The 26798-nt window shown below is 27.6% G+C and overlaps 1 protein-coding gene across 1 annotated transcript in view; it reads right to left on the reverse strand.

Annotated features, from left to right (window-relative positions):
- Positions 1–26442, reverse strand: part of LOC145828637 (E3 ubiquitin-protein ligase MYCBP2-like) — a 46855-nt gene extending 20413 nt beyond the window's left edge. The window contains exons 1-52 of the mRNA XM_082936391.1: positions 26329–26442; positions 23875–23958; positions 23701–23808; positions 22059–22215; positions 21729–21857; positions 20657–20796; positions 20326–20467; positions 19154–19323; positions 18411–18566; positions 18159–18291; positions 17984–18102; positions 17454–17622; positions 16939–17121; positions 16580–16726; positions 16203–16322; positions 15368–15451; positions 15106–15276; positions 14256–14494; positions 13812–13921; positions 13559–13679; positions 13311–13463; positions 12949–13074; positions 12743–12870; positions 12384–12486; positions 12038–12150; positions 11742–11836; positions 11410–11611; positions 11069–11203; positions 10806–10992; positions 10288–10507; positions 9808–9903; positions 9535–9695; positions 8852–9014; positions 8521–8624; positions 7511–7635; positions 7038–7191; positions 6798–6902; positions 6395–6591; positions 6010–6266; positions 5099–5289; positions 4534–4641; positions 4323–4392; positions 4037–4135; positions 3738–3854; positions 3258–3513; positions 2844–3037; positions 2620–2781; positions 1912–2120; positions 1409–1492; positions 1162–1263; positions 815–868; positions 663–737 (exon numbers count right to left, since the gene is read on the reverse strand). Coding sequence (XP_082792517.1) covers positions 663–737; positions 815–868; positions 1162–1263; positions 1409–1492; positions 1912–2120; positions 2620–2781; positions 2844–3037; positions 3258–3513; positions 3738–3854; positions 4037–4135; positions 4323–4392; positions 4534–4641; positions 5099–5289; positions 6010–6266; positions 6395–6591; positions 6798–6902; positions 7038–7191; positions 7511–7635; positions 8521–8624; positions 8852–9014; positions 9535–9695; positions 9808–9903; positions 10288–10507; positions 10806–10992; positions 11069–11203; positions 11410–11611; positions 11742–11836; positions 12038–12150; positions 12384–12486; positions 12743–12870; positions 12949–13074; positions 13311–13463; positions 13559–13679; positions 13812–13921; positions 14256–14494; positions 15106–15276; positions 15368–15451; positions 16203–16322; positions 16580–16726; positions 16939–17121; positions 17454–17622; positions 17984–18102; positions 18159–18291; positions 18411–18566; positions 19154–19323; positions 20326–20467; positions 20657–20796; positions 21729–21857; positions 22059–22215; positions 23701–23808; positions 23875–23958; positions 26329–26442 — 7341 coding nt within the window. The remainder of the gene's footprint in view (positions 1–662; positions 738–814; positions 869–1161; positions 1264–1408; positions 1493–1911; positions 2121–2619; positions 2782–2843; positions 3038–3257; positions 3514–3737; positions 3855–4036; positions 4136–4322; positions 4393–4533; positions 4642–5098; positions 5290–6009; positions 6267–6394; positions 6592–6797; positions 6903–7037; positions 7192–7510; positions 7636–8520; positions 8625–8851; positions 9015–9534; positions 9696–9807; positions 9904–10287; positions 10508–10805; positions 10993–11068; positions 11204–11409; positions 11612–11741; positions 11837–12037; positions 12151–12383; positions 12487–12742; positions 12871–12948; positions 13075–13310; positions 13464–13558; positions 13680–13811; positions 13922–14255; positions 14495–15105; positions 15277–15367; positions 15452–16202; positions 16323–16579; positions 16727–16938; positions 17122–17453; positions 17623–17983; positions 18103–18158; positions 18292–18410; positions 18567–19153; positions 19324–20325; positions 20468–20656; positions 20797–21728; positions 21858–22058; positions 22216–23700; positions 23809–23874; positions 23959–26328) is intronic.
- Positions 26443–26798: the final 356 nt, after the last annotated feature.

Genomic DNA, 26798 nt, shown 5'->3' on the forward strand with positions numbered 1-26798 from the left:
ATTTAGTCCGCTCGTGCAATTTTGTCTTCTTGAAATTTTGACCGTAATTTCAGTCTCTAAGTAAGTAATACTAATGTATAATTATCACAGTTAGGTGTATATAAAATTAGCTGATACTAGTTAGATCTTAAATGAATGATTTTATGATATAAGTAAGACTTAGATGAAAATAAGGTTAAGCAAACAAGATGGCATTTTAATAAACTAATCTGTACTGTAAGTTTCCACTAGCAATATGATAAAATTTATGCATATTTGCATATAAAACTGATTTACACTAAGTAATGATACCATAATAAAACTAAAAAATTTCATAGGTATATCAAAACTATTACTTTTTTTTAACAAAAACTGATAGTTTTAATAAAAATATGTGAATTATTTGACAGCATAAAAAAACTAATTGATTTTTGCATTTTTTACACCCTTTAATTCATATTTAATGGTTTAAAATACTTAAACTTATTAATAAATTGCAATTATTTTTTGACATCAAATATAACAGTATAACTAAGAGTCTTTTCACTTTTTTTACAAACATTTGTTAAGTAAAAATATGGTTGTTAACTACTCGTATAAATTCTATAACATAAATATGATTTTCTCAAGTTTTAGGGTTAGAAGATATTCTAGTTTTATCATTATTTACAGCATTTCATTACCCAAATTTTATTGATACGTTCTTCATTATCTATTTTCTTTATTGATCCTTTTTTGCTTCCTCTAAGCTTGGCCCTCTGTTTTAAAATATGTATAAAATCATTCGAGTAAAGAAAGTGGTATAAATTTAAATTGGTTGACAAACAAAACTTACACAAATTTTGTTGATTTGACTCTGTAAACTTTGAGGACTTTGAAGCGTTAATGCCTATAATAAATTTATAGATATATTGAATTGAGAACAAAAACTAAGAAATAAACGTCATTAAAAATCAGTAAATAGCCTAGCTTTATTTAAAACAAAATTAACTGATTTTTTTTTTAATATTTTATTTTTAAAAAACACCTAAGTATACCATCAATTTTATTTAAATCGATAGTTAATTATTCTTAGATTTAGTCAAATGTACTTAAAAAAAAGTCTGTAATTCTATAATAACAGCTATCAAAAAGATATATTTAAAGTAAAACTTTTATTACTGTGATAATTGCCTCATTTACTTTTCCAAAGAGTTGTTTTTTGGTTTGAGCCGAGTATTGTAAACAAAAACCTTGTGAATTACTCAACAAATTTTCAATTTTCACAAACTTTTTCAATGAAACCTAAAATATATACAACAAAATAAGGATATTTCAAATTAAATAAAGTGGGTATAAAATGAAAAGATTTTACAGTCAAATAAAATTATCATAAATAACTATCATGAGGTAACTAATAAAACATTTCAAATAAATACTCAAAACACACCTGGTCGAGCTTTAACCAAGTGCCATCAGAATTCGTAACTATTTTTTCATAGCTTACTTCCTGATCATTGCTCACGACACCAATCTGTACAAATAGCAGTGTTATATTAATTCTTTTGATAAACTGTGACTCCCTGATATATATATACATTTTTTGAATATTTAAGACAAAAATGACATTTTTAACATTTTCAAAACATTTATCGTTAAAACTGAACAATGATTTAAAGCCTTACTTTTAAACAAATTGATTAAAAGACAGAATAGGTTAGTGTGTAACTTTTTCTGAAAAAAAATACAACTTTTTTTACACTTTTTAGTTTTATTGAAGGTTAAATGTTATTCATATAAGCATAATATACAACTTATGCTGATATACAAAAACAATCAAAAAAGTATTTGAAGATTTTGTTTCTAAATATCATTTTATACTTCTCAAAGTATGACTTTAGAAATACTTATATAATGTAATTATACTAACACGTATATCATTGGTTGACAAACCTGTTCGCTCGCCAACGAAGGCTTGCTCCTGATTCGCACGCCGCCAGACTGCTTCAGTATGACCTTCATTGTGTTGCTGTCGACCACTCCACCGTCTACATTCGGCAGAACAGTGACTTTCGTGTGAGGTGAGGTTCGGTTGCCGTCTATAACGGTTTGGAGTTGGTATTCTCCCTTTAGAGCTGGTTTCCAAACACACTCGTACGATCCTGATTTAAAAAAAAACAACCTTTTAAAGTAGTCATCGAATATGATACTTTATAATAAAAGTAACAACTTTGTAAAATCATATCAAAAAGAGGTTGTTGAGAAAACACTGAAGACTTTTGCCATCTGCTTTAAAAAAAATCAGTATAACTGTGCTAATTATAGCACAGAGAAACGACACTAGTTTTCAATAAATTGATGATTTTTTAAATTTTGTTATTTATTTTAAAAATAGTCATCAGATCTTGTAACTTAAACTTAGTTTACCATCTAGTAACTAGTTCGAATACGAAGTATAAAAATATACTAGTTTTTCTTTAATAAAAAAGGCTTTAAGAAGTAATAAATTGATAAGTACTAACTATTTTAAACCTTTTAATTTCTATAATCTACATCCCTTATTGACTGAGTTCTCAAACAACGAGATAACAACCTATTGACACTTTCAAACCGAAAAAAACCAAGCTGAACTTGTTCAATTCGCTATCAATAAAAACAAACCTTTGTGGTTCTTAACACAATTTATTATTTGAGGTTCGGGCAAAGCCAGCCTGATTTCTTCAAACGAGTAGTCTTTAAAGCCATCCATCATGGAAATGGAATGATACGTACTGCCGTCTCGCTTCACCTCGTTGTACTGATTCAGCTTTATGTTGGGATTGACTACAAAAAAAACAATATTCAGATTGATAAAAGAAATATTCATACTTTCTATTTATACTAACAGGAGTTGGAGTAAGAATTTTCAGGAATCGGGGTCACGTGAAGCTTGACCGTCAGGTTTGGAGAATTGACAAAGACTTGGTTCTGATCGCGGGGAAGCACCGAAACGTAGCAGTCTTTTCTCTCAATCAGCTTGCTTTTGTCCAGTTGCAGCAAGCAAAACTTCGGGTCTACGTAAGATTGAGGTTGCAGAGCCCTGAAAATTAAATAAATATTTAGGTTCAAAATAAATAAATATATTGAAGATAACCAAGTACAAACCTGAAAATATTTTTTATCAATTAAAAGTTTAAGTTAATAATGAATAAATATTTATATTAAGTTTATCTAAGTACAAACCTGAAAATATTTTTTATGAAACTAGAATCTAAATTAGAAATAATAAATATTTATTCAAAATGTACATAAGTACGAACCTGGCAACGGATCCTCCTTCAGTGTTTTCTTCGGCGTTTATAAAATCATCCAAAAATTTTCTCTCGGACGTTTGATTTTTCATCGGAAGGACATCGGAAAGAACAACTTCTATTGTGAGATCGTCTTCATAGTTGAAGTTCTCTTCGAAAAGCTGCGAATATCTTTCGAATACTGTACCGCACTTGGCGTACAATGATTTCAATCCTTTGCCAGAAAAAATGCTGTTTTCTTTTCCTTCATCTTTGCCGAAATTTTCTTAGAACGAAAAATTAAATAAAAATGTTAACTCAAATTTTGCTTAGCTTTGAAAAACTTCATGAAAATTGTGTAAAAACTGATTATTGTGTGTCTTGTATATCTTATTATATAAAAACTTATTATTTTCACTTTATTTAATTGAACTCTAACTTTAATAAACCCTTTTTTTTTGTCATTATGCAATATGTAGAAAAAAAAAAACATTTACTATTAAAACTAACCAATATTCATTAGTTCAACTTCCATTGAAGACAGTTTACAAAGGGATCGACCGATAATGTTTACAATTCGTTCCCTTATAAGTTCAGCTGAATTTATGCTTTCCTGACTTGTGTGACCTGGAATTATAAAATTTTCATAAAATTAAGTCTGTACTGTATGTACAAACTAAGCTCATAACAAAACAAAAATTTTATGAATCATCATAATAAATAAAGAAGAATATAGTGTTGTAAAATAATAAACTTTTGTAATATATTTTTAAAGCAGCTTCTTGTTAGTTTTAAATAAAACTACATACCTGTTACAAGACATCTAAACCCATAAAATTTATCTGGTATTTTCAAAAACGCCTTGTCGTAGTCTGAAACTGTAGAAAAAACAAAATCCAGCTGGTTTCCTGAAAACAATAATGATAATAATATTACGTCCGCTGTCAGCCGAATTCGGCTGCGCGTATAGTGTATAGAAGAACAAAACTATGTAATAATAATATCAATAGTAATAATTTGTTGACAAAATTAATGTTCTTAAAATAGTATGTTAATTGTTGTTAAAAATAGAATTTAACTTTTAATTGTACAAACCTGGTACTACCATACATTTGCTAGGCCAATTTTCCTTCAAGCTCATGTCCTTGAAAACCTTGATTCTTTCCTTAAAAAATTCAGTTGCATATTAAATTATGAGTGTATAAAACTCATCAGTAATATCTATTTTTAGTTAAAAAACAATATCTAAAAGTTAGAAATATCTTGAACTTGAAACTCTATTTATAAATACTAAAAGACTACTTACATGTTTGTTCTTAGTGACAAAAACTTGCAACAAATCATGGCTTTGTGCGGTTTGACAGCGCATATCAAAGCTCAAGGTCATGTACTTTACATCTTTAGGAAACTCTGCCTGAAATAAAAAAATAACAGCTTAACAAAAAAAAAAGTCAAGCTACATAAATTCAAAGGTAAAGAAAACACAATAAAATAAAATATTTAGACTAGTTATTGCCAACCATTAAAAACGGGTAGCTGTCAAAATTGCACGAGCGTACAAAATTGCACGAGCAGACAATTTTGCACGGGTTTTAGTTTTGTTTTATAATTAATTTAACTTTTTTTTTACTATCACTGTTACCCCTAACCCTTACCCTCGGTCGGAAACTTTTTTTTCTTTTTGTTTTTTTATTAATTAATCTTTTAGATTTTTTTTAGTTTTTTACTCTCGTACAAAAACTTAAGTTGTGCAAAATTGTCCCTCGTGCAAAAGTATTTTCGTGCAATTTTGTTCTCGTGCAATTTAGTAACCTCGTGCAATTTTGACCCTTTCCCATTAAAAACATATTGAAAAAAACATGAAGACTGACTTTGAACTGGTTGATTTTAGCCAAAGGCTGGTAAGGATGCGAGCTCTCAACGACCATTGAAACATTATCGTTCTCGTTCACCGGTTTGTTGTGATGTAAAAGCTCGATAGATTTAGTCATCAGAGGAAGGAGTTGTTGTAATTTGCAAATTATATCATGAGCTATAATTCCATCGTTTTCGGTCAAGTCAACTACAAAAATGTTTGCTATGTTTAACATTTAAAAGTTATTTATTTTTTACAAACAAATAAGTTAGTTTATTTATCACCTACAGGCTTAAAGTAAACAAAAATTTCTAAAATGCGTAAACTCTCTTTATAATCAATCATATGATAAAAAGTAGTTCTAACTTATAAAAAAACATTTTAAATATAACAAAAAATCATTATAAAATATAGAGCTTTACAACATAATAAAAAGAACATCTAAAAAAATGTTTAAAAATATAGTCTCTTCGCTTAGTTTTAATTGTTTTTGAATGTACTCAAAAACTACCATAGGCTAGCGTTTATAAATAATGATACCTTAAAAGTTTAATTAAGATAAGTTTTATAGTTATTATAAAATTGTTTTAACTAAGTTATCAATCTAATGCAAAAATACTTAAAGAAAGATAGAAGTAATGCAAAAATTAATATCAATAAAATATAATTAAAAGTAAGTTTTTTTTAAATAACTTTCCGGCTCATTAAAATTCTATAATAACTATATTAAAACTTATTTTTTAACTCCTAGTTTTAAAGTTTTCACAGCGATCAAGGGCGTTCAAGAACGATTTTGTTCTGATAAGCTAACTACCATTATTTCTAAAAAGATGAAACTAGTATCCAATGTATAAATTATTATCCATCCTACTACAAACATAAGGGGTTAAAATATAAATTTTAACTGTTATTTTTTTACAAATTTACCTAAATTGTCAATGACATTGCAAAGCAAGTTTTTGAACAGTTGACTGTTTATTGTTGACCGCAGTAAATCAGTATCTACGATGCTACAATTCAGAATTGAACTCAACTTTAGACATGTTTCGTCTATTAGTCGAGTGAAAATGTCGATTGCATTTTGGTTGTACAACTTAACAGCGTCAGCTTTAGTAACGGCGTTTCCATGCCAATTTAGGTCTAACATGGTGCTTTCTGCTTTTGGAAGGAAGTAATCGCAGCATCTGTAACATTTTGAGCGTATAAAAATTAAAATATACATAGCTTTTTATCTAAAATTCTTAGTTTTACACTTCAATAGTAACATATTAAAAAGCATTCAAACTTTTAGTAAAATATAGCTCAAGCGTACTTGGAATATATCAAAACGGGGATTTGTCCTCCCTCAACGTTGGTGCCTTCTTGGCTGTTCTGAAAGTTCAAAGTGCACGGCTTGAAGGTGAACCGAGTGCCGTCCTCACCAACGCAAACTGACTTGCCCGATTCGCCGCTCAGCATTCCACCGCCACATCCTTCTAACTGTAGGCTCAGAACATAATCGTGGTTCGACTGTGTATAAGTATTTTTTTGATAGTTTTTTAAATAATAATAATAAAAGTGCGAATTAACTTTTTCTCACTAAAATTTATTACCAGGTTTTAGTGAGAAAAAAATCCGACCTTGCAAAATGTTATTTAAACAGTAAACTACACTATACAATGTTTATCAAGGATCACTATTTTTATAAACTATGAAATGTATAATGTTTTACAAACTTTCATCTTAAATGGATGAGATAGTTTACAACTGATCCACGTTTGTTTGTTAAAATGGCATTTCTCCATTACTCCGTTTGTTGTGCTCAAAGACTTTCCGTTTTCCTAATTTTATTTTTGAAAAATGTTATTAAAACTACATATCAGGTATTCTAACAAACAAGAGAGCCAATTATATTGACAACTACGAATGTACAAAATCTCTGCTTTATGTTTAAACACAGCTAAAAAATAACTTACATAAATACAAATGGTGTATTCAACATCGCAGCCCCAGCCATTGTACAGGCCAAGTGCACTCAGAAATACGTCATCACTGGCTGTTACATTGATGCGTTGCTGGACACCTGGCTTGTAAAATTGCTCCATCATCACAACCCGTTGGGCAGTAAACCTAGAAATTTTTTCAATTAAAATTAGGGTCATCATTTTAAATTTAAAACTACTGCAATCGTTTTATATTAACTTTTTTTATCCTCTTTTTGTGATGAAACTGGAACTTAAATTAATAATGCATTAAATCTTAGAACCTTAATTACAAATTACTTATTAATAGTACAAATTAATTTTTGAAACTCAACAAAATATTTCTAAATTATTCTACAATAACACTTTTAGGAAATTAAGTAAGCTAAACTTTTTTATAATTTTACTGTATTTGTTTTGTATTAAAACTTAAGGTAACTAATTTAAAACACGAGTTTACAAATAACCTTTCAATTTTATACGTATCAGCTTCGCAGTGTTTATAAGGATGTTGAGAAGCGAGGTCTCCAACCAACGTTGATAAGAAATTGCAAGAAGAATCTACCAAGCATGAATCCGGCTCTCCTATCAACTGTCAAATTGGTACAATTAAACTAGTATTTGCTTGTTTCAGGGTTGCCACTCGTTTTTTCTAAATTTTTTCCAGGTTTTTCAAATTTCTTCCAGGTTTTAAAAAGTAAACATTTTTGGGTCTATTTTTAGTTTTAAGTATCAAATTTCTATAAAAGAAACTATATTAATAGTAAAAAACATTTAAAAGATGCTGTAAAGTTACTTTAAATGTGTTTTTTAATAAAAATTTTTTTGATGATGACAAAAAAATCTTATTTATATGATAGATTTTATATGTCAAAATGAAATTTTAGTACTGAAAATGGTAAAAATATTAAAAATTCCAGGTTTTTCCAGGTTTTTTGATCAAAATTCCAGGTTTTTCCAGATTTTTTTCAAAATTTCTCAAATTCCAGGTTTTTCCAGGTTATTTTTGCCTAAATTGTCAAATTCCAGGTTTTTCAAGGTTTTCCCAGGTTTCCAGGTAAAGTGGCAACCCTGTTGTTTTAAAAATTTGCAATGAAAACTTGGTTACACGACTATTCACGTTACGAAAATTCAAATTTGTCAATTTATATAGAATTTCAAATGGTCAGATTTCAAAAAAAAAATATTTAAGTTTATTATTTAAGAAGATTATAATGGCAAACAAAAATATTTATTAAAAGAGAAATTTCTAAATTACTAAAAAAAAGTCATATTTTAAGTAAGTTTTAAAACTTCTGTTAAAACCATGTCTCAATAACTAATTTAAATAAAACAATTTGACGCTCATGTAGGTCTAATTAACAAAAAAACAAAGGTAAGAAAAGCTAAAAAAAAATCAAGACATAATTCACAACAACTAAGAATTATTAAAATTTAAATAGTCAAAATTTGTATAGTAGTGAACTCGAAAACTTACAGTCTCATGAAAGCTCAATGTTTCAGTAGTTGGTGAGGTATTTGATTGAATTACTATTTTGATAAAGTTTGATACCAGTCCTTCAAAACCATATGAACTTTCAGCTACAATGATATTTTATTTAACAAAACAATTTTAAACAACCATAACAACTTTAAGTCGACTTTAAAAATTTCCTCCTTATATGAACTATTAAGTTGTTAGTCAGTTTTAATTTTATAAATAATTGCTATTGTTTTAAAATTTTATTTTTCTTAAAAGTAAGAATTAGACTTTTCAAACAGATACAATTTTTTTTTAAATTGTTTATATATTCTAAATAGAAACTTACAACTAATAAAAAGGTTGTTATCTACACTGGACTGCTGTGTAACACTACTCAGGTTGGACAAGCTTCTAGGGAAAAGTGGTAAGCACGGTATGCGATTGACGTTGTTCTGAACAAAACAGTCCAACGCCAACACAAGCGCTCTTGATCTCGATTTTCCAGGTTGCTTTAAATTGTTACAAGGTGTTAAATAAGTGTTAATAGACAATTTTTATTAACTTATAAACTAGGTGTGTATTACGGATAGCAACTTTAAAGATTAAATTTGTTTTCGTTCTTATTATAAAACTTAGGCTAGTAAAAAGTAACAAAAAATTATATCAACACTAAAAATCGTAAACTTAAGCCCACACAGGTTAATTAGAAGACACCCTTAAATGAAATCCCTTTAAGCTTTGATATAACTTTATATAACTTCTTAACTTAAAATACTCATTAGAAGTATAAAATAATTTCACAACATTACTGCTGATATCTAGTAGATAAAAAAATATCATTTAATTTTTTTTATTCATGCTTGAAGTTAAAAATCTGAAAAATAAGGAGGCTGAAAATTTTAAAACTTAAGACAATAATTTATTTAATTCATTTTAATTTTGCATACCACCCATTGAACAATTGAACTAGTTGCAATCGTTGTTGTTAAATAAAAAAATAAATAAAATTAAAGTGTTTGTCCTACTTACAGCGATGTAATTTTCGAGTGAAGACTGCAGCAACTTCCACTTAGACTGATGGGTGGGCAGAAGCAAGTGAAAACATTCTTTCATGGTCACGTGACACTGATAGGCGCACTGCGCAGCAAACTCGTTGAAAAACTTCGAATCCTTCCAGCTCATTTGCTGACCTTAAAAAAAAAATTTCAACCTAAGATTTGATTTATTTTAATTTCGCGTAATCGCAGTAAAGTTTGTACTATAAATTTTCAGTTTATAAATAAATGTATTATGGATTCTTACTGTCTTCGAGTCCAACGTCTATTTGTCCGTCCGACAAGCAATTTTCCAGCATCAATCTGATCTCTTCCTTCCGTTTATCATCTAATTTCTTTGATTCTATAAATTTAAAGTATTGTTAAATATCGAGTGTTTTGGGAAACTTTTAAAGTTTATTGTGTAAAATTTTGCTGAAAATTAAGGTTTAAAAGTATATAAACTTATTTAATATAAACCATTTATAAAATAATAATATCTAGAAAGTTCAAATTCAACTTATATTTCATAGAAAAAGCATAAAAACTTTTGTGAAAAAAAAACGTTCAAAAACTGTCTTATTAAACTTATTTTGGATGCTTAATTATTCAGTGGTATCAAATAATTCTTTTACAAATAAACTTCGACAGAGCAAACAATTTGAATTTACGTCAATGAGCGGAGTTAAAAATTTTACAAATTTGTTAGAAACTCACAACAACACTTTAATAAATAAAACCAACTAACTGCTTTCTAGCAGGGCGAACCTCGTCAGGTTCAGGCTCATTTCAAACAGCTTCATCAGACATTTGATGCTCCACGAGGGAGGCGCGCACGTTGAAGCGGGCACAATGTTGTTGTTTTCAGCTGAATCGTGCTGCATGGGAGCCGACGACTCCACGTAGAAATCCTCAAAGAACGAGCTCCTGCTCCAGCTGACGAGATCTGGTAGGACTTCGAGCGCTTCCTGTTGTAAATTTTTTTTTAATGATTCAAATAAGGTAATTCTTAAATACTTCATAAATTTAGAATCGATAAACTGTAAATTAAGTATATCAACGAAAATACTAAATGTATAAAGTTGCAATCTATAGAAATAAAACTTTAAAATAAAAATCTGATTTCTTCATAACTTACATTAATGAAATATTTATAACAAAATAAAAACTGTTTTATTTGTTAAATTACATTTTAAACTAAGCCTAGATATCTAGTAAATTTTAAATATCATTGTATAAAAAATTTAGAAAATGTTCTACATAAACCTTAGAAAAATCTTGAAACAATCTTTTATGCAAAGGATGCACTTTGTAGTGCACATTGACTTGATGTGAATGGTTATTTTCGAATGATTGTTCTGATAGTAGGCAGTATAAAATTGATGGAATTTGACCAGATTCAGTGTCTGTACCGTTGTTTGATTTTTGGCAGTCTTTAAACTTGAATGTGACTCTGAATTTTTTTCAACATTTAAATTATTTTGACTAACATGGCTTTAAGTATTTTTCGATAAACAATTGAAACTAACCCATCTTCAGTAGTGACAGTTTCCAGACCTTCTTTACCACAGTCGCTAACGGAACCAAATATTTTGCATTTGACTGTATACCAAGTGTTGGCTTCAAGGTGAACGACTTCTCCAAACATTACTTGATAATTTTCACTGAAAAGTTAATTATATAACATTAAGTTCATTAAAAAAAAAAAAAGTGTCTATAAAAGGGCATCACCGAAATGAAAAATTTGTGCTTATAACCAACTTAAGTACACCAGCAATTTTATTACCTATAATTTCATAAAGTATTTTATTATATGTAGAAGATCAATAACAGAATTAATGTTTAGTCAACAAAATATTGAATATAATACTTTTTAGCGCAGGTGTACTTTTTCTTATTAACTCTAGCAATGACATCTTCGTCTTTGGGTGAAGTTGCTATGGTGACGCACGCTTCGTACTCTCCCCTGCCCCCGTACAACCCGATTCCGCCCACGAGGATCTCTTTGTCAACCATGAACGAGATGGATTCAACCGACACGTTGTCCTTGTAACCCCACCCGGCACCGGCAGCTGCAATATAATAACACGACTGGATAAAAAGCGCACTTAAAAAATGTCAACAGTAAAACTATGTATAAAAAATTACATAAATATTTTTTATGTTTTACAGTGAAAAAGAGTGTAAGTTTGAAAATCTAACCTTTAAAACGCTGGACTTCCTTGAATATGCACTTGCTCGCATTCATCATTAAATCGTCCAAAATATCATCATTTGTTGATTCCGTGTTATTTGAGCTTTACGTATAAATATTTTAATTTAAATCAAAAAATTCTATAAAATTCTTAGTTGTTATAAAAAATTCATTAGCTTTAAACTTGACTATATAAAACTATAATAAATTGTAAGAGATTATCAAAAATTATACTTATTTTAAAAATAAGCTTTATTTTTGAATAATGATCAAATTATAACTTGTTAAACCGTTCAAAACTAACCTCAAAGTTGATTGATTTTTTTTCGAAGCAACAATGCAATCGAGGCAGGTCATCAAATTCAAACCTGCCAATGTTCGAGAAACTAGACCTTCGCTTACCAGCGGAACCGCCACCTGGAATGAACAAAACTATTTAATACAATTTTTAATAACTTTTTGTTATATATTAGATATATAAAAAAGTCTATATTTTTAAAGAATCAATAAACATCACTATTAAAACTTAAAACCATTTTGTATGGGTGATCGAAAAACTTTGAAGAAAAAAAAATGTTAATTGAATTTTACTACAGTCATACTTATTTTTTATGCTTAAACAGTCTTTACAAGTAAAATGAACTACTTACCAGAGGATCAAAAGGCGTTTTAGTTACTTTTGAATGATTTTTTATCTTTAAAATGTTCAGAATCAAATGATGGATTTTCACCTGCTTTTTTTCAGAGTCCATCCTGTATAGAATTTTTAACTTGAATATATTTTATTGATCAAAAAACACATGTCATATGTTAACTTTCTTTTATTGAATTTATTAAAAGTAGATTGGTAAAAGGAAAAACTAAATGATTAAAAAATGCAGGCACAATACACTATAAACCTTAAATATCTATAGATTACTATATAGACAAATTGTTAAAAACAATCTAATATGTTTTAAGTGTTTTCGAACTTTTCAAACGATGATTACAAAGGTTAATTTTAACTTACTTCAAAAATACTTTATGTGTTTTATCATAACAGAGCAGACTAGTGCTTGAAAAATCATCCAAAAAGCTGTTTTTGATGGAAGAAGTAAACTTTGTTTGCTTATCTACGAGCAGCAAGCTATACTTTTTCTGAAAAAAAAAGATATATAAATTAACTCTAGTAATTTTTTTTTCAATTACTTTGCATTAAGTTGTGAAATATCAAACCATTTGATTTTGATGATTGTTGTTTAAATGATTGAAAGTTGAAGCTAATGGTTTGTACAAGATTGCAACTACTCCTTCGCATTCAAAAGCCACTATTTCCTCCAAACTTGATTCATCAAACATCGTCTGTAAAGAAAATAAATATAAACGTATAAAAGTTAAACAAACTTTTAATTGTAAAGATCTTCTTAATTAAAAAAAAAACTAAGATTATATTGTTTAATCTAAAAAACATTTACTCTACTTCTAAGTGTTATGATATTTTAAACATTTTTATTATCATACTTACAAATAAAATAGTTTTTCAAGCTACTCTTAATTTATTGATATTGCGACCAAAAAATTTAGTAAATTTCACAAACTTGCTCGTAAGTGTACCACGTGAGGTTCGAACTTGCGTTGATGGATTTCACGCGAATCAGCTTTACTGTATCAGTGTCTTGCATGTGGCAGTTCATTATCGGAACCGGCATCACGACTTTTTCTTCGCACAACTTGTCAAGAACTTGGTCGTTCTACAATGAGAAAGTTTTATTTAAAGATGTTTTTTTCAATATTTTAAAGATATAGTTTGTAGTAATCTAGTTTATAAGTATGAGGAATATCTAACCTCGTTATTTCCGCAACCGAAACAAACGCCTCGGTCATCCAGCATCAAACTGTGGTAGCTTCCACACGCTATATCTGTTATTTTAATTTCACCATGCAGTTCAACTTCGCGTGGCTCAAACCTGTAAAAGTATGTAAATATCTTTACCGCATAAAAGTATACTTATAGCTTATAAAAAACAGGTTTCAAAAATACATAGTATAGAAATATAAACCAATGGTAGTTGTAACATCGTTTAAGCAAAAGTACTTACACAGCAACTTCGTCTGAATGCACCCCGAGTTGCCCGAAAGAATTTCTTCCAAAAGCGAAAACTTTTCCGTCGCTCATAAGCACTAAAGTGTGGTGAAATCCGCACGCGACCTGTATGTAAACCAATTTATAAAAACTAGCAATTGGGACTTCATAACAATCTTATATGTGGAGATAAAATCTTCTTTTGACTTGAACATTATTTAAATAAATTATGTTGTAAAATGTTTTTAATTTATACTCAAGTATATTTACAACACTAAGAAAAACCTTATATAATTCAACCCAAATTTAAAGTAATCATAACAATAAGTTTAAATACATAATAGGATAATATATAGTAATATTAATCTCCTTGAATACAAATTGGGAACTCTAAATGTTGCTCTTAAAATAAACCTTTTTTTTTTAATTAAGAAAGTGTAAGGTAAAAAGTCTTGTTTACTTTAACAGCATATTTGGAACCGTTCAACCGAACACAGCCGAACGGCTTCATGTCGATCATAGTTTGAGCTGCTTCGTTTTTCTCATCTTCTCCCTTCTTCTGAGGAGGATTTATTTCATCTTGCAGACGGTTGTGCATGTCGTTCAAGCGACCGTTGATGATCTCCAGCGCTCCGAGTGCCCCTCCCGCTAAATCGTCCCAACCGTCGTTGTAAGGAATGTTGTTGATCCCCGCGTTCACTATTCAAGTTACATTTAAAAGTTTGTAGCATGAACAAATATATGTTTACTTTTTAAAAGTAATTCACGGCAATGAAGCGAGAAAAGTAAATCGCTTATGTGTGTATGTTCAAAACTAAACGAAAACTGTCAATATTACAAAGTATCTATGAGTTAATTATGATCACTTATACTACAACTTTTTTGCGTTAAGTAAAAAAAACAATAAAAAAAAAAGGAAAGACATGTCTAGTATGCTTGTTTATGATTTTTATAAGCGGCACTATCAACTACATTCATTTGTAGCGAGGTATACTGTTTCTGAAAAAATAAGTATAGATGATTCCAGATAAAAAATCTTGTTTTTTCTTAGACTTTATTTATAATAGAGATTTAGCTTGTAAATTCTTAATGTCTTTTATCTAAATTTACACATCTTTTGTTTTGTATTTGAATATTTTATCGTGTACTACACCAAATGTATGTTAAGAAAAATTCTTATAATTATTTACTTTACTGCTATCTAGTATGAACCAAAGTATGAAACTGGCCTAGGGTTTAAGTAAAAGTTTCTGCTATAAATAAAAAAACAAACGATCATGAAACTATATTTTACTTTAATATTTATCTACCTATTCTGTTCATTCTCCTGTTGTTGCGGTCACCGCGGTTGTTTCTGACCAGCTCTCTCATGTAGTTGTAGTTTTCACCTGGCCTCACCTGCTGGTGGTTGCGAGGTCGGTTGTTCATGTCGCGGTGCGGTCCTTGCATGAAGTTCCTCAACACTCGCCTCCTCTCATCTCCTGATTGAAAAAAGTTTTTAAAATGTTAATGTAAGTTAGTGCATTAAATACACTTAAGTAATAACAATAATAAAAATATAATAATAATAACTTAGTTGTTGGCGCAGGTTAGCTCTGTTTTGCTGTTGCATTCCACCGGCTGCATTCTGACCGTCTCTGTTGTTCCTATCACGACCTTTTAAAGTGATAAAATTACTTTATTAGTGTGCAAACAACTTATCTAAGCTTAGCTTCATTAATTTTTTACAAAACATAGTGAATAGAAATTAAGAACAACAAAAAGTTTAAGCTAGTTTTCTAATGAAATTTTGAGTAGAATCAAGAAATCAAGTTTATGTTTTACTGCTATAACCACAAAAGTTAATTTTAACTAACAAAATAAAGCAAATAAAAATAAACAAAAATTTATCATAAAAATGCTGAGAATTTTAAACACAATTTAAAAACAATTTAAGCAAGTAAAATGTAATGTTATTTAGACATTATGCAACATAATAATCTAATCTTTTTTAATCTTTAGAAAAATTAACAGTATATATATTTTTTTTTAAATTAAAAAATTTATACAAAATTCTATAATGTAAAATTAAAAATATAAGAAAGTAGTTTAAAAAACTCTTTATAGCTTAAAATAAAATAAAAAGACAATTTTTTTTTGTCGTTTCTTAAGGTTTTCAGATAGTACATTTCTCCTTAATGAGCGATTTGCTACAGTTTAAGGTTTATAAAATATTATTTATTAAATAGAAATAAAAGACAGTCTAATACACAGTATTATCAGTAAAAATGTTTAAAACTCACATAAAACGTTACATTTTAAGCAAACAGTTAGAAATAACAAAAGACGTTTTGCAGAAAATAAAAAGTAATTATTAACATGACTTTTAGTAAATTTGCAACTTGTAATTACAATACAAATTACCAACCATTTCGTTTTTGTACAACTATTGGAGATGGTAGAGAATCTTGAACCATTAGGTCAACTCCATTTTTTGTATTTAAATGTGTTGGCTTACTACTTGAAACTAACCCGTTAGTTGAACAAGCTAAAATTATATTAAAACGTTATTCGCATATTTTTCAAGTCTATAACTTTCAATACTGATATATCAAACTAATTGATGAAAAAAATCAACTAGAAAAACAAAAAAACAAAAATTATTTGAAACATTATCTAATTGTACATTCTTCTAAAGAATAACCATTGCGCTATTTGAATTATTAACTTTTTCTTGAAGTAAATCAAAACTTAAACCAAAATTCAAGGTGGTTGAAAATAAAAAATAAAAACTGTAAAACTAACGTTGAAACTGATGCGTATCACGACCAAGTTGTCCTTTGAAATTACTTCCCGCGGTCCAAACCTGACCACATTTGGTAAGGACCACTATGTGCGCTCTGCCAAGACTCAGGGATGTGCAAAACTTATCTGCCATCGATTCTACTTCACCTATTGCACGCGAAACAGAATTTAATAATTCAAGAAAAAATCATTTAGCTTTCATTTAAAAATTACTAAACTTTTAGCTTTAATATGATTTTTTTTCAAATTTTCGTTTTAATTTCATTTGTATTTTACTCGATTGTTTTACACTCATCTAAATCTATTTATCACTTTGCAACGGCAATCTAAAACAGTAGCTGAACATAAAAATCACAAACCGTTGTTGGAAGTTTTCAAATGCATGGACAGTCTGCCGAACAAATGGAGCTTGCCGGTGGAAGAGACGAACGCGGATGTTCCGAAATTGCACGCGCAATCGACAACCCGAACTCCTTTTAACTGATCCATCGCATTCACGCTGCTAATCTCAGTTTTGCAAGATTTTCCGTTAACTTTCCACGCTGACAAAAAGTTTACTCTCGTTTTTTTATTAAATGTATCATTTTTCTTTATTCAATATTTATGCACTAAATATTTTTTCATATTCAAAAAAAAATAAATTTTAATTGAAAAATAAAAAATAAAAACTATAATCAAAATGTTAAATTTGAGTGCCAATCGGCAGACTTATAAGGTTTACTACAAAATTGAAGACAATATTTAAACAAACAGATAAGATAATTCAAAACGCCTATATTTAAGTAACCTAGGTAGAACACTTTGACATGCGCAGTCTAGATTATAACTAAATTATCAAAAAACAGATATAAACTGATGTGTTAGCCATACATACTTGGATTTCCGTTTTCACCGTTGGTCGAGGTGCCGACAAAGTACGCTTGCCCCGAACGGCTTATGAGCAGGGCGAAATCTGCTTCCATCGAGGCATGGATGTTTGTGATGAAGGGGGAGGTTGGGATGTTGAGCAGTTGCGGTTCTCGTTCTACTTTTTCGCCTTTAACCTACAAAGAATGATAACAAACTCAAAAAATAATGTTTTCAAATGGTCCTGCACTAGGTTAACTAAAAATATTGTTGTTGTTTATTTTTACAATATAGCAGAAATACAAAACGTTAAATTTAAAGAACATTTAGAACTAAAATTATTGTCTACTTTGAAAACTTTAATTTTTATCTCAAATATATCTCGTTTAACATAAGTTAGCCTTAGATATCAAGTTTTTTTTTTACTTTATTTCTATCAAACATTATTATAAAAATAAAGTATAAACAGCATGCTTACTAATTCATTAAAACTATTGATTTTCACAAAAAATTATGAAGTTAATACTGATGCTAAAATTTTTTAAACAATGCGCTTACCTTGATCAACCCTAGTTTGTCAGCACGGCCTGTGTACCGAACGTTTCCTTCTGAATCTAACGACAAGGCAAAACTGCTGGCCCAAACCATTTTAACCAACGATAAATTTGATGACTTTTCTGAAACAGCCAAAAATTTACAAATGTAAAACAGTTTTTTTAATTATGTAACTAACCATTTTCTAGTTCGTGCATAGGAAGATCCGACTTTCCGATGACTTTAAAATACTTTTCAGACATATTTACTTCTATACTTTTCGTTTTTTGCAGACTTTTGTCATTGTAAAAACCAATTGTTGCAACTTTATGCTAAAATTATATAGAAAACGTTTCAGTATATTATTTGGTGATCTTATATAAAAAAGCGATTATTTTTATTACTAAAAACATTTTCAATTCTAAACTAAATAATATTAAGCTTTATCTACATTGTTTTGCTGAAAGGACAGGTTGAATAGTCCTTCGTGACCGGAATACCACGCACAGGGGCTTGCGACCAAGGGTAATTCGGAGGTGTGTGAGTCGACCAAGGTGCTCTTGTCGACTTCGTACAAATTATTTGAACTCGTCATGTACAAGCAGTTCTGTTAAAATATGTATATTTTATAAATTAAAAAGTAAAAGTACACTTAAAACAGTATTCTTTGGGATGAGTTGTCAAAAACTTGTTAGAGTTCTGTATAAGGTTTAAATTGTTTTTGAAAACTAGCTCATTCTACACAGTAAACGTTTTAACTAAAGTAAAAACTAATAAAAATTAGTTTTTTTAAACAAACTTTATACAAATACATATATATTTAGTTCACCTAGTTTTACAAAACTTAGGAACTTTAAAAACAAAATAATAATAACTCAACAACTTGACTATTGGTTAACGTTTTTTAGGAACAAAATTTAAAAATATTTCTCAACTTTATATTTTTTTAAAAAGAAACATCTAAGTTGACATATATAAAATTGGAAAATTTTAATAAGACTTTGTTTTGTACATAATTTCCTATTTAAAAACAGAAAAGTTATTTTCATATGTGTTTTATAAAATGAATCATTATTTATTAACCATTAACTAAAAAGAATATTCTGCGAAAACTATCTAGCTTTCGGGTCATGGAAACACATTATTAGCTTGTAACTATATTTCTAATTGCAACTTTTACAGCGAAATACAAACATTTGACATGTGGAGCTTTGCTGAAGGTGTAAAATGCTGCAGATTGTTGCTCGATATAAGGTCACCGGCCGTGATTCCGTTGTAACCAGTGGCAAATTTGTACAAGCGACCTCCATCGCCCAACAAGTACATATGAGACTCGTCACATTGCACACTCGTGGCTTTGAACTCTGTTAATCATTTTGTTTCTTTATAAATATTATCTTAACTGAAAAACAAACAAAAAAAGGACTATAAAAATAAAGGCTAAACTATTTCTAAAAGTTTTTATTTAAAAAGTTGTGAATATAAGAGTACTTATAGTTTAAACAATTCTACAACAACTTAAAAACTATCTGAATGGTTATAGCATACTAGAAATTAAATATTAGTTATATAAGTATAGTTTGGTATAGCTAGACATTATACGTAGTTTAGAAACTACAAATTTTCAAATTAATTACTAAATGTAAGAAGAATTTTAAAACATACTATTTTTTAATTTTTTTATCAAAAATGCACTGTTAGTATACTTAAAAGTTTTAAACTAAATGTTTTTATACTTATTTAACTTTGTGCAAAAGCAGTTATTACCTAATTTGTTAAGATGTTTAACGTATTTCAAATAAAATATTTAATTTGTGTTCGGAAAAAAATTTAATATCTTTTTGTTTGTAACACTGTGTTTGTTTAACACTTAATTAAGCTATTGAATTAGTTTGTATTAACTTTAATCCCTTTTAGTTATTTTCTTTATTTATTTTTTAATATACAAATTCCAGTGTAAGAAAAAAGTTATTCTTTCTTGAACTGACTTTTAAAAAATTTTATTTAAAACTGTCTCGTTATTTATACTTAATCACAATTATAATGAAGAAAATTTATATAAACAAACGGACAAAAAAATCTATATTGATAAAAATACAATATTTTTAACTAAAATTTAATTAAAAAATATAATAAAACCATAATTTTCTTCCTAAATTTTATTCTCAAACGTATCAAATTTTATGTATCTACAATGTACATACTTATTTAATAAAATAAGTTTCTAACATTTTAGAAAAACAACACAGTTCAACTAAACTATAATTATATTTGATCCAAATTGCAATTATTAAAGTTCTATAAATTGTAAAACTTTAACTATAAGTATTTTTGTGAGTTTAGGTAGCTCGAACCATTAAATTTACCTTGCAAGGTATGAGAACTTATATCAAACTTGTTCAACGTATAGCTAAAGTCTAATCCTTTGCTAAAAAAGCTTGGCAAATTCATCTGATTGCTCATGTAGCCAATAACATCTTGCTGCATGTTGATCATTGACTGTGGCATCTTGAGGATTTAACAAGCAATTAGTTTATAAGAAAATTATTATTTATTTCTAGACAACTTCTATTGAATTATATAAAATTTGTTTGAAATTTACTAACAGGATATTAACTATTTCTTAATCAAAGAAACATGATACATTAAAACCAATTCTGCATAATACTAAATGATTTCAAACTCAATTTAAAAAACCTTAAAAAACACAGGAAGTTTGTGATTTGAACAGTCTGTGACAAATAGATTGGCGACTTGCAGAATCTTGGAAGCTTTTCCCCACGCAAGCACGAGTGACAGCAAGCATGAACAAGCGATTGAAGTCACGTTGTTGTGTACTGAAATAAATTTGGAACATTTTGTTTAATTGTTTTTAAAACGTTTCAAGTATATGTATAAACATTATCAATACGCAACCAATGGGTGGGTTTTAAAAAATTTATTGAAGTTTATACACTTAACAACAAAATTATTTTAATTGTGAATAAAAACTAATGAAAATTTTTGTCGTTTATAAGGCTTTTGTATGCATCAATGGCTTAAAAATAATAACAAGAAAACATTTTTTGAGTTTTAATTGCATGTGAATTATTATTTTATGTATATAAAATAGTAAACTACTTCTATAGGGAATAAAAGTATAATGTTAATAAAAATATATTAGTCAGTATGTATATTTACACAACCAAGTATTTTACACTCAAAATTAAAGTTTACAAGCTACTTGGAATTAACACAAACTGTTAGTAATTAAACAACTAAGAAAATAAGCATTTATTTGATTTTTTGAAACAAATATTAATAATCTATTTTTTAAGAAAATCTAATATAATTTTATGAAAATTCAAAAGAAAATATTTCGTGAATAGTTTAGAATAAAACGATAAATTTTGTATATATTCAAATGCTTAATAATTTTAAAACCTCGTTTAGAATATTCTCCTAATATATTAACTTAAAAACAAAACCGAAATTGTCAATAAAATTAAATGCAAATACTACAGCACTAAAGCATACGAGGAATGCGCTTGCATTATTTAACAGGCAAGACAAAATATATTATCATTTGTCTTTATTTGAATTGTTTTATATCTCAATGAAAAAAAAAACTTGATAAAAGTTTATTATAGCTTTTATGGCAACTCATTTATAAAACTGAAAATTTAGATTAATAGCTGCTTAAAAGCTGCTTAACTACTAAACTATATTAACAAAAAACGTCAAATAAAAAAAAAACTTGATAAAAAAACTAAAATAAAAAATTATAAACCTCCCTCATGGCAGCTTTCAGGCAAAGGACCAGGAAAAGGCAGGCAGTTGTTGCAAACTTTGTGAGAAATATACGGTGTTCTGTCTGCTTGCCCGCTTGATAGTTTGATCAAAGTATTGAAAAGAGATTCTAAAAATTGACGAAAATTAAAAATGTTGATACAACATATTTAAAATATCAGCTTTTAAATTCTTTAAGCACTTATATGAAAATAAAACATCAAACATTTGAACTAAACCCTACGATTATAAAAAAAAATAAATTAAACTTTGCTGTCATATATACAGTTGCATTAGCACTGAGAAGTAATTAATAATTTATAACGCGCACCGAGCATTTCAGCATCGGAATCGTGGAAGAGTGCTCCGATGTTATTTCCATGCAAAATCTGCAGAAGAGCTTCGAGCGCCTTGCAGCACAAGTCCTCATGATGTTCTGATGTTCTTTTTATCAGTTCAAAAGTGCCAGCAAGACCTAACTTGACAATCTGTTTTCGATTGATAAACAATTAAACTGTGTTTCTTTCAAAATAACTTTGTTTTTTTACAATGATTAATTTTTTATAGTTCTAGTTTAAATTTATTAAAAACTTACTCAATTGTTATAAAGCAACAATTATTCATCTAAAATGATTGTTCTTTGAAATCTTTTTTGTTATTTCATAATATCTTATTATTAGATTATACTACAATAATGACTAGTCAAAGCATTTAGTTAATTTTATAATAAAAAGCGATAATCAATCTAAATATATCAATGAAAGTTAATTGCCACAGAAAACAAACAACTTAGATTATTTTCAAGAAGAAATAAAAACTAAATTTATTGTTTAAAGTTTTTTTTTATTCCTCAATTGATTTTTTTTAATTCTTAAATACATACTATTAAGTCAATAATTTTAGTGTTAAATTTAAATAGATTTATGCAAATTGTATATTTTATTTGCGACCGGTTTCGGTGGCAAGAGATTGCGACCTTTTCAAGCAAATATAAAATATGAAACTGCATATAACAATGTTAGTTAATTATACTGTTGTTTAAAAACTTATTCATGCGTGAAGAATATAAACAAAAACAAAAATGTTGCATATTCGAAAATTCAAGCATATCAGGCTATATTTAGGTAAAATTGGTACTAGTTTTTTAAAAAAAGGATTGAATTGATATTAATATAATGAGTCAAATAAAAAAACTGAATCCAGAGCTTTTCTTTAAAAAAAAAATAATAATAAAATATTTATACCTTGAAATTTATCTAAATAAAATTAAGAATTATCTAAAATTGTGGTTTTAAGCCAAGAGACAGCAAAACATTAATAAAACTCAAAGTCGCTGAAGATTTCAAAATCTAATTTGTGTTAAGTTAACATAACAGTCAAAATTTAAACGGATTTAATAACTATCTAAAAAAAAAATTCTAAAAATTTATCTAAGTTGAATTAAGAACTGTCTAAAAAAACTTTTTTCAATTTAAGCCAAATGTCAACAAAAACTCAATGAAAAAATCAAGAAAAATAACCTATTTTTTACTTTAATTATGATTTGGTTTAAGTTTTGTCTGCTTTCCAGTTTATTAGTAAAAATCTGTTTCTGTGCCTGCATGAGTTCATTAATTCCGTTCTTTTGTTGATGCATTTAAGTTTAGTTTTAAATTTAGTAAAAAACACTTTATGCTCTTTTTTAAGTATTAGTAGTTTATAAGCTTTCATTATGTTAAATTATAACAATGCTGTAAAGAAAAAATTCAACATTGACATCAATATACAGTAATTACCCTTTTTTACAAAAATATAAAACTAGTTATGAACTATTTTTAAAATTTTACAAACTAAGTAACATCTGAGAATTTATTCAAATATGGGCTGAAAACATAATAAGTTTTAAAAATACTTATTAGTCTAAACTTAATACTAAAATTTTGAACTAAAATGCTATATTCAAAAACTAATAAAACAACTTAAAAACAACTTACAGTTTGCAAAACTACTTTGTTGCCTCTAGAATCTTCTTCTTCTGAGTTAGATAAGTTTTCAACATCATATAGCGCATCAGACTTTTTGTCTTGCTCTACAGAACAAATCTAAGGGAAAAAATGTATTAAGGTTACAACATTTTATTTAGGATATTTATAACGAAATTAATTTACCTTATGAATCACTTCTAGTTTCAAGGTAGAAGAGGGAAAATTTGGATTCAAACTTGTTGTCAATGGACGAGCTATTGAAGTTTTCTAGAATAACAATATCAATTTATGTTGCTTTTGTAGATGATTTTGTAATAGTTTTAGTTGTATCATTGAGAGTTGGGAATTACTTACAACACTGAATAATTTTTTATGTTAAATTAAAATTTACAAACTAATGACAAAAAGTACTTCAAGTCGTAGTTTTAATTTTTACAAAGCTACTTTTTATTTAATGACGTTTAATCTATCGGCAAAAAAAAACCATTTATCTACTACTTTTTTACCAATTAACACAAAACTTTAACTGCTTAGAATATTACTAGATTTTTTATTTCTTTCTTAATTAAACACCTAAGGTGTTTTTAAAAAATAAATAAACATGTACAACTTAAATAAAAACTATGTAACACTAAGCACAGTCTATAGCCAATGGTAGCAAGCTAATGTGTAGAGTGTAGACTGTGACTAAAAAATACCACTGTTGTTTATATTATAAATTACAAAAATTGTCTTACCGTAAAAAAATAGTTCATGCCTACTTGTAGATGCATTAAAAAAAACAATTACAGTTCTTATTCACTTATCCGGACAGTTTCGCTCAGAAGAAAATCCAAAAAATTTTCAATATTAAACACTAACATTTTTGTATGATAAAAATATTTAAGCTTTCATGCTGTAAGAAAATTTTAAGTAATTTTATTAATTCTACAATTTTGTTCATTATTATGACGTAACAATACTACAAAAGATTACATTATATCTTTATTCAAAACAAGTTTAGTTATCAAAAACCTTTGTATGTAAAGTAAGTCAATTTATAAATTTTTAAAACAATGTTATTTAAAACATAACTTATAGTTTTTATTTAAACTTTCAAAGTTTTTATTATAGGCAATTAAGTTATTATTGGTGTCAGCCAGAAGCCCCGCCAGAAAAAGTTTCACAACTTATTTAATTCAATGAGTTTTCTGCTAAAAAAAGCAAAAAAACTATAAAACAAACGTCTATTTTTTATTTTAAGTAAATCTTCAATAAAAACTAGTTTGTTAGGAGTGATACGTTTCCGTTTAATTGACTTTAAACTTAGTCAAAGTTTTTTGTTTTTCTTTATGTATGTTTTTTTTTTGTTTAAAAAGTTTTTTTTAGAGAGATAGTTTTACATTATTTTCTGTTTTTAAAGATAAATTTAATTCATAAATTCTCTTAAATTAGCAGTTATATTATTATATGAAAAATTAGATTTTTTGTACTTATCTGAAATTTTGGTTATCCGGACATGTTTACAGAAAAATTCTGCCCAACGTGTCCGGATATGTGAATAAGCACTGCACTTAAGTTTAATTAGTTAAAAGTTTATAACTTTTTTATAATCGTTTGTGGAAACTTTGTAGTTGTAGTTTTTTTGTTTAAATAAGCGCTTATACTCTTGTTCAAAATAACATGTTTTGCATCATAATTTATTTTTTACTTCTTGTATATGTCATTAAGCATTGTTGTGCATTTTAAGTAAATTACTAAGTAAGCCAACAACCAAAATTAGATCTTTTCTTAATTTTTGTTTTGTAAATAAACTTTATTAAAGCCACACAGAGTAGATTCACACAATAATTCACTAGCTTATATAAATTTAAAGAATTTGTATGTGTTAACCTACATAAATAACAGTGTATTTTCAGAGTTTTTCTAGGTGTAAATATATAGTTCAAAAATACTTCTATTTTCATATAACATATGTTTTACTAGCTTTTTTAAGTAAGAAAGAAGTTTAGTCACATTACTTAACAAAACAAAACATTAAACAAAACAAATTTTCGAACTGCTTTTTGAAATAGTTTAGAAAATTCAACTTATTTTAATATTTACACTAAAAATGATATAACTTGTTGACATAACAATACTTATTAGTTTTTAATTTTAAATCCTTATTTTTATTTTGCTTTGTTTAATATTAAACTTAAATCTTGTTTACTTGTTTTAAAATATTTTAGTTTGGAGTTAATTTAAATAACGATACTTGAAAAAAAAAGTAATTGTATTATTGAATTTTTTATTTTAAGTTTCTTTTTTATTGTTTTAATTAAAGCTGCTTAAAAATAGTTATAAAATAAATGGTGTGAGGCTCGATGACCGAAAGGTCTTTCTCCACACCAATCCATTGACCATAGTTGTGAGCGTTCACATTGTTCTTTCTTTCTTACTTTAGTATTCCAATGAAACAATTTTTACACCAATATAGAAGTTTTATTTAATTCATTATTATTATTTTACTAAGTCCAAAACTTAATCTATGGGGTAAAAATGTTAAACATAACCTATTTTAAATTGGTATGATTAAACTATCTATAAATTACTTTTTTTTAAGTAACTTTAATATATTATTTAGGACAAAAGTACAGCAGCAAATTTTTGACTCACCTTCACAAAGTTCCCATCTATTTTTTCATCAACATTTTTTGAATCAACTACAACAATTTCAGCATCAAAAAAGGAAATTGATTTGTCATTCATAGCATCATCTTTCAAAGACATATTTACAATTTTAGTACAGTTTTAACTGAAATTAGAATTTAAATCTTTAAAATTGTGAAAGCCAAACTGCATATGTTTTTTACAAAGCCTAATTAAAATAATAATCATTTAAAAAACGTACAACTTTTTTTGTAGTATATAATTTAATCATGTTTTATAGTTCTAAGAATATTATGTATTTGTACTCTAAAAAATCTTAAAGACTAGATATGTTTGGTAACAACTACCAGACGGTTTAAGCCTTTATATACACTTAAATTTTAATTCATTAAATCAAAAAAAAATTATTAAATTTACTGTTGGAGCTTAAACTACTTTTTACTTAAGTAGCAGCTTGATTTTCAAGAAATGTTTGT

Source organism: Thalia democratica, chromosome 2 (assembly GCF_965202585.1).
Source record: "Thalia democratica chromosome 2, ktThaDemo2.hap1.1, whole genome shotgun sequence".
Taxonomy (NCBI): domain Eukaryota; kingdom Metazoa; phylum Chordata; class Thaliacea; order Salpida; family Salpidae; genus Thalia; species Thalia democratica.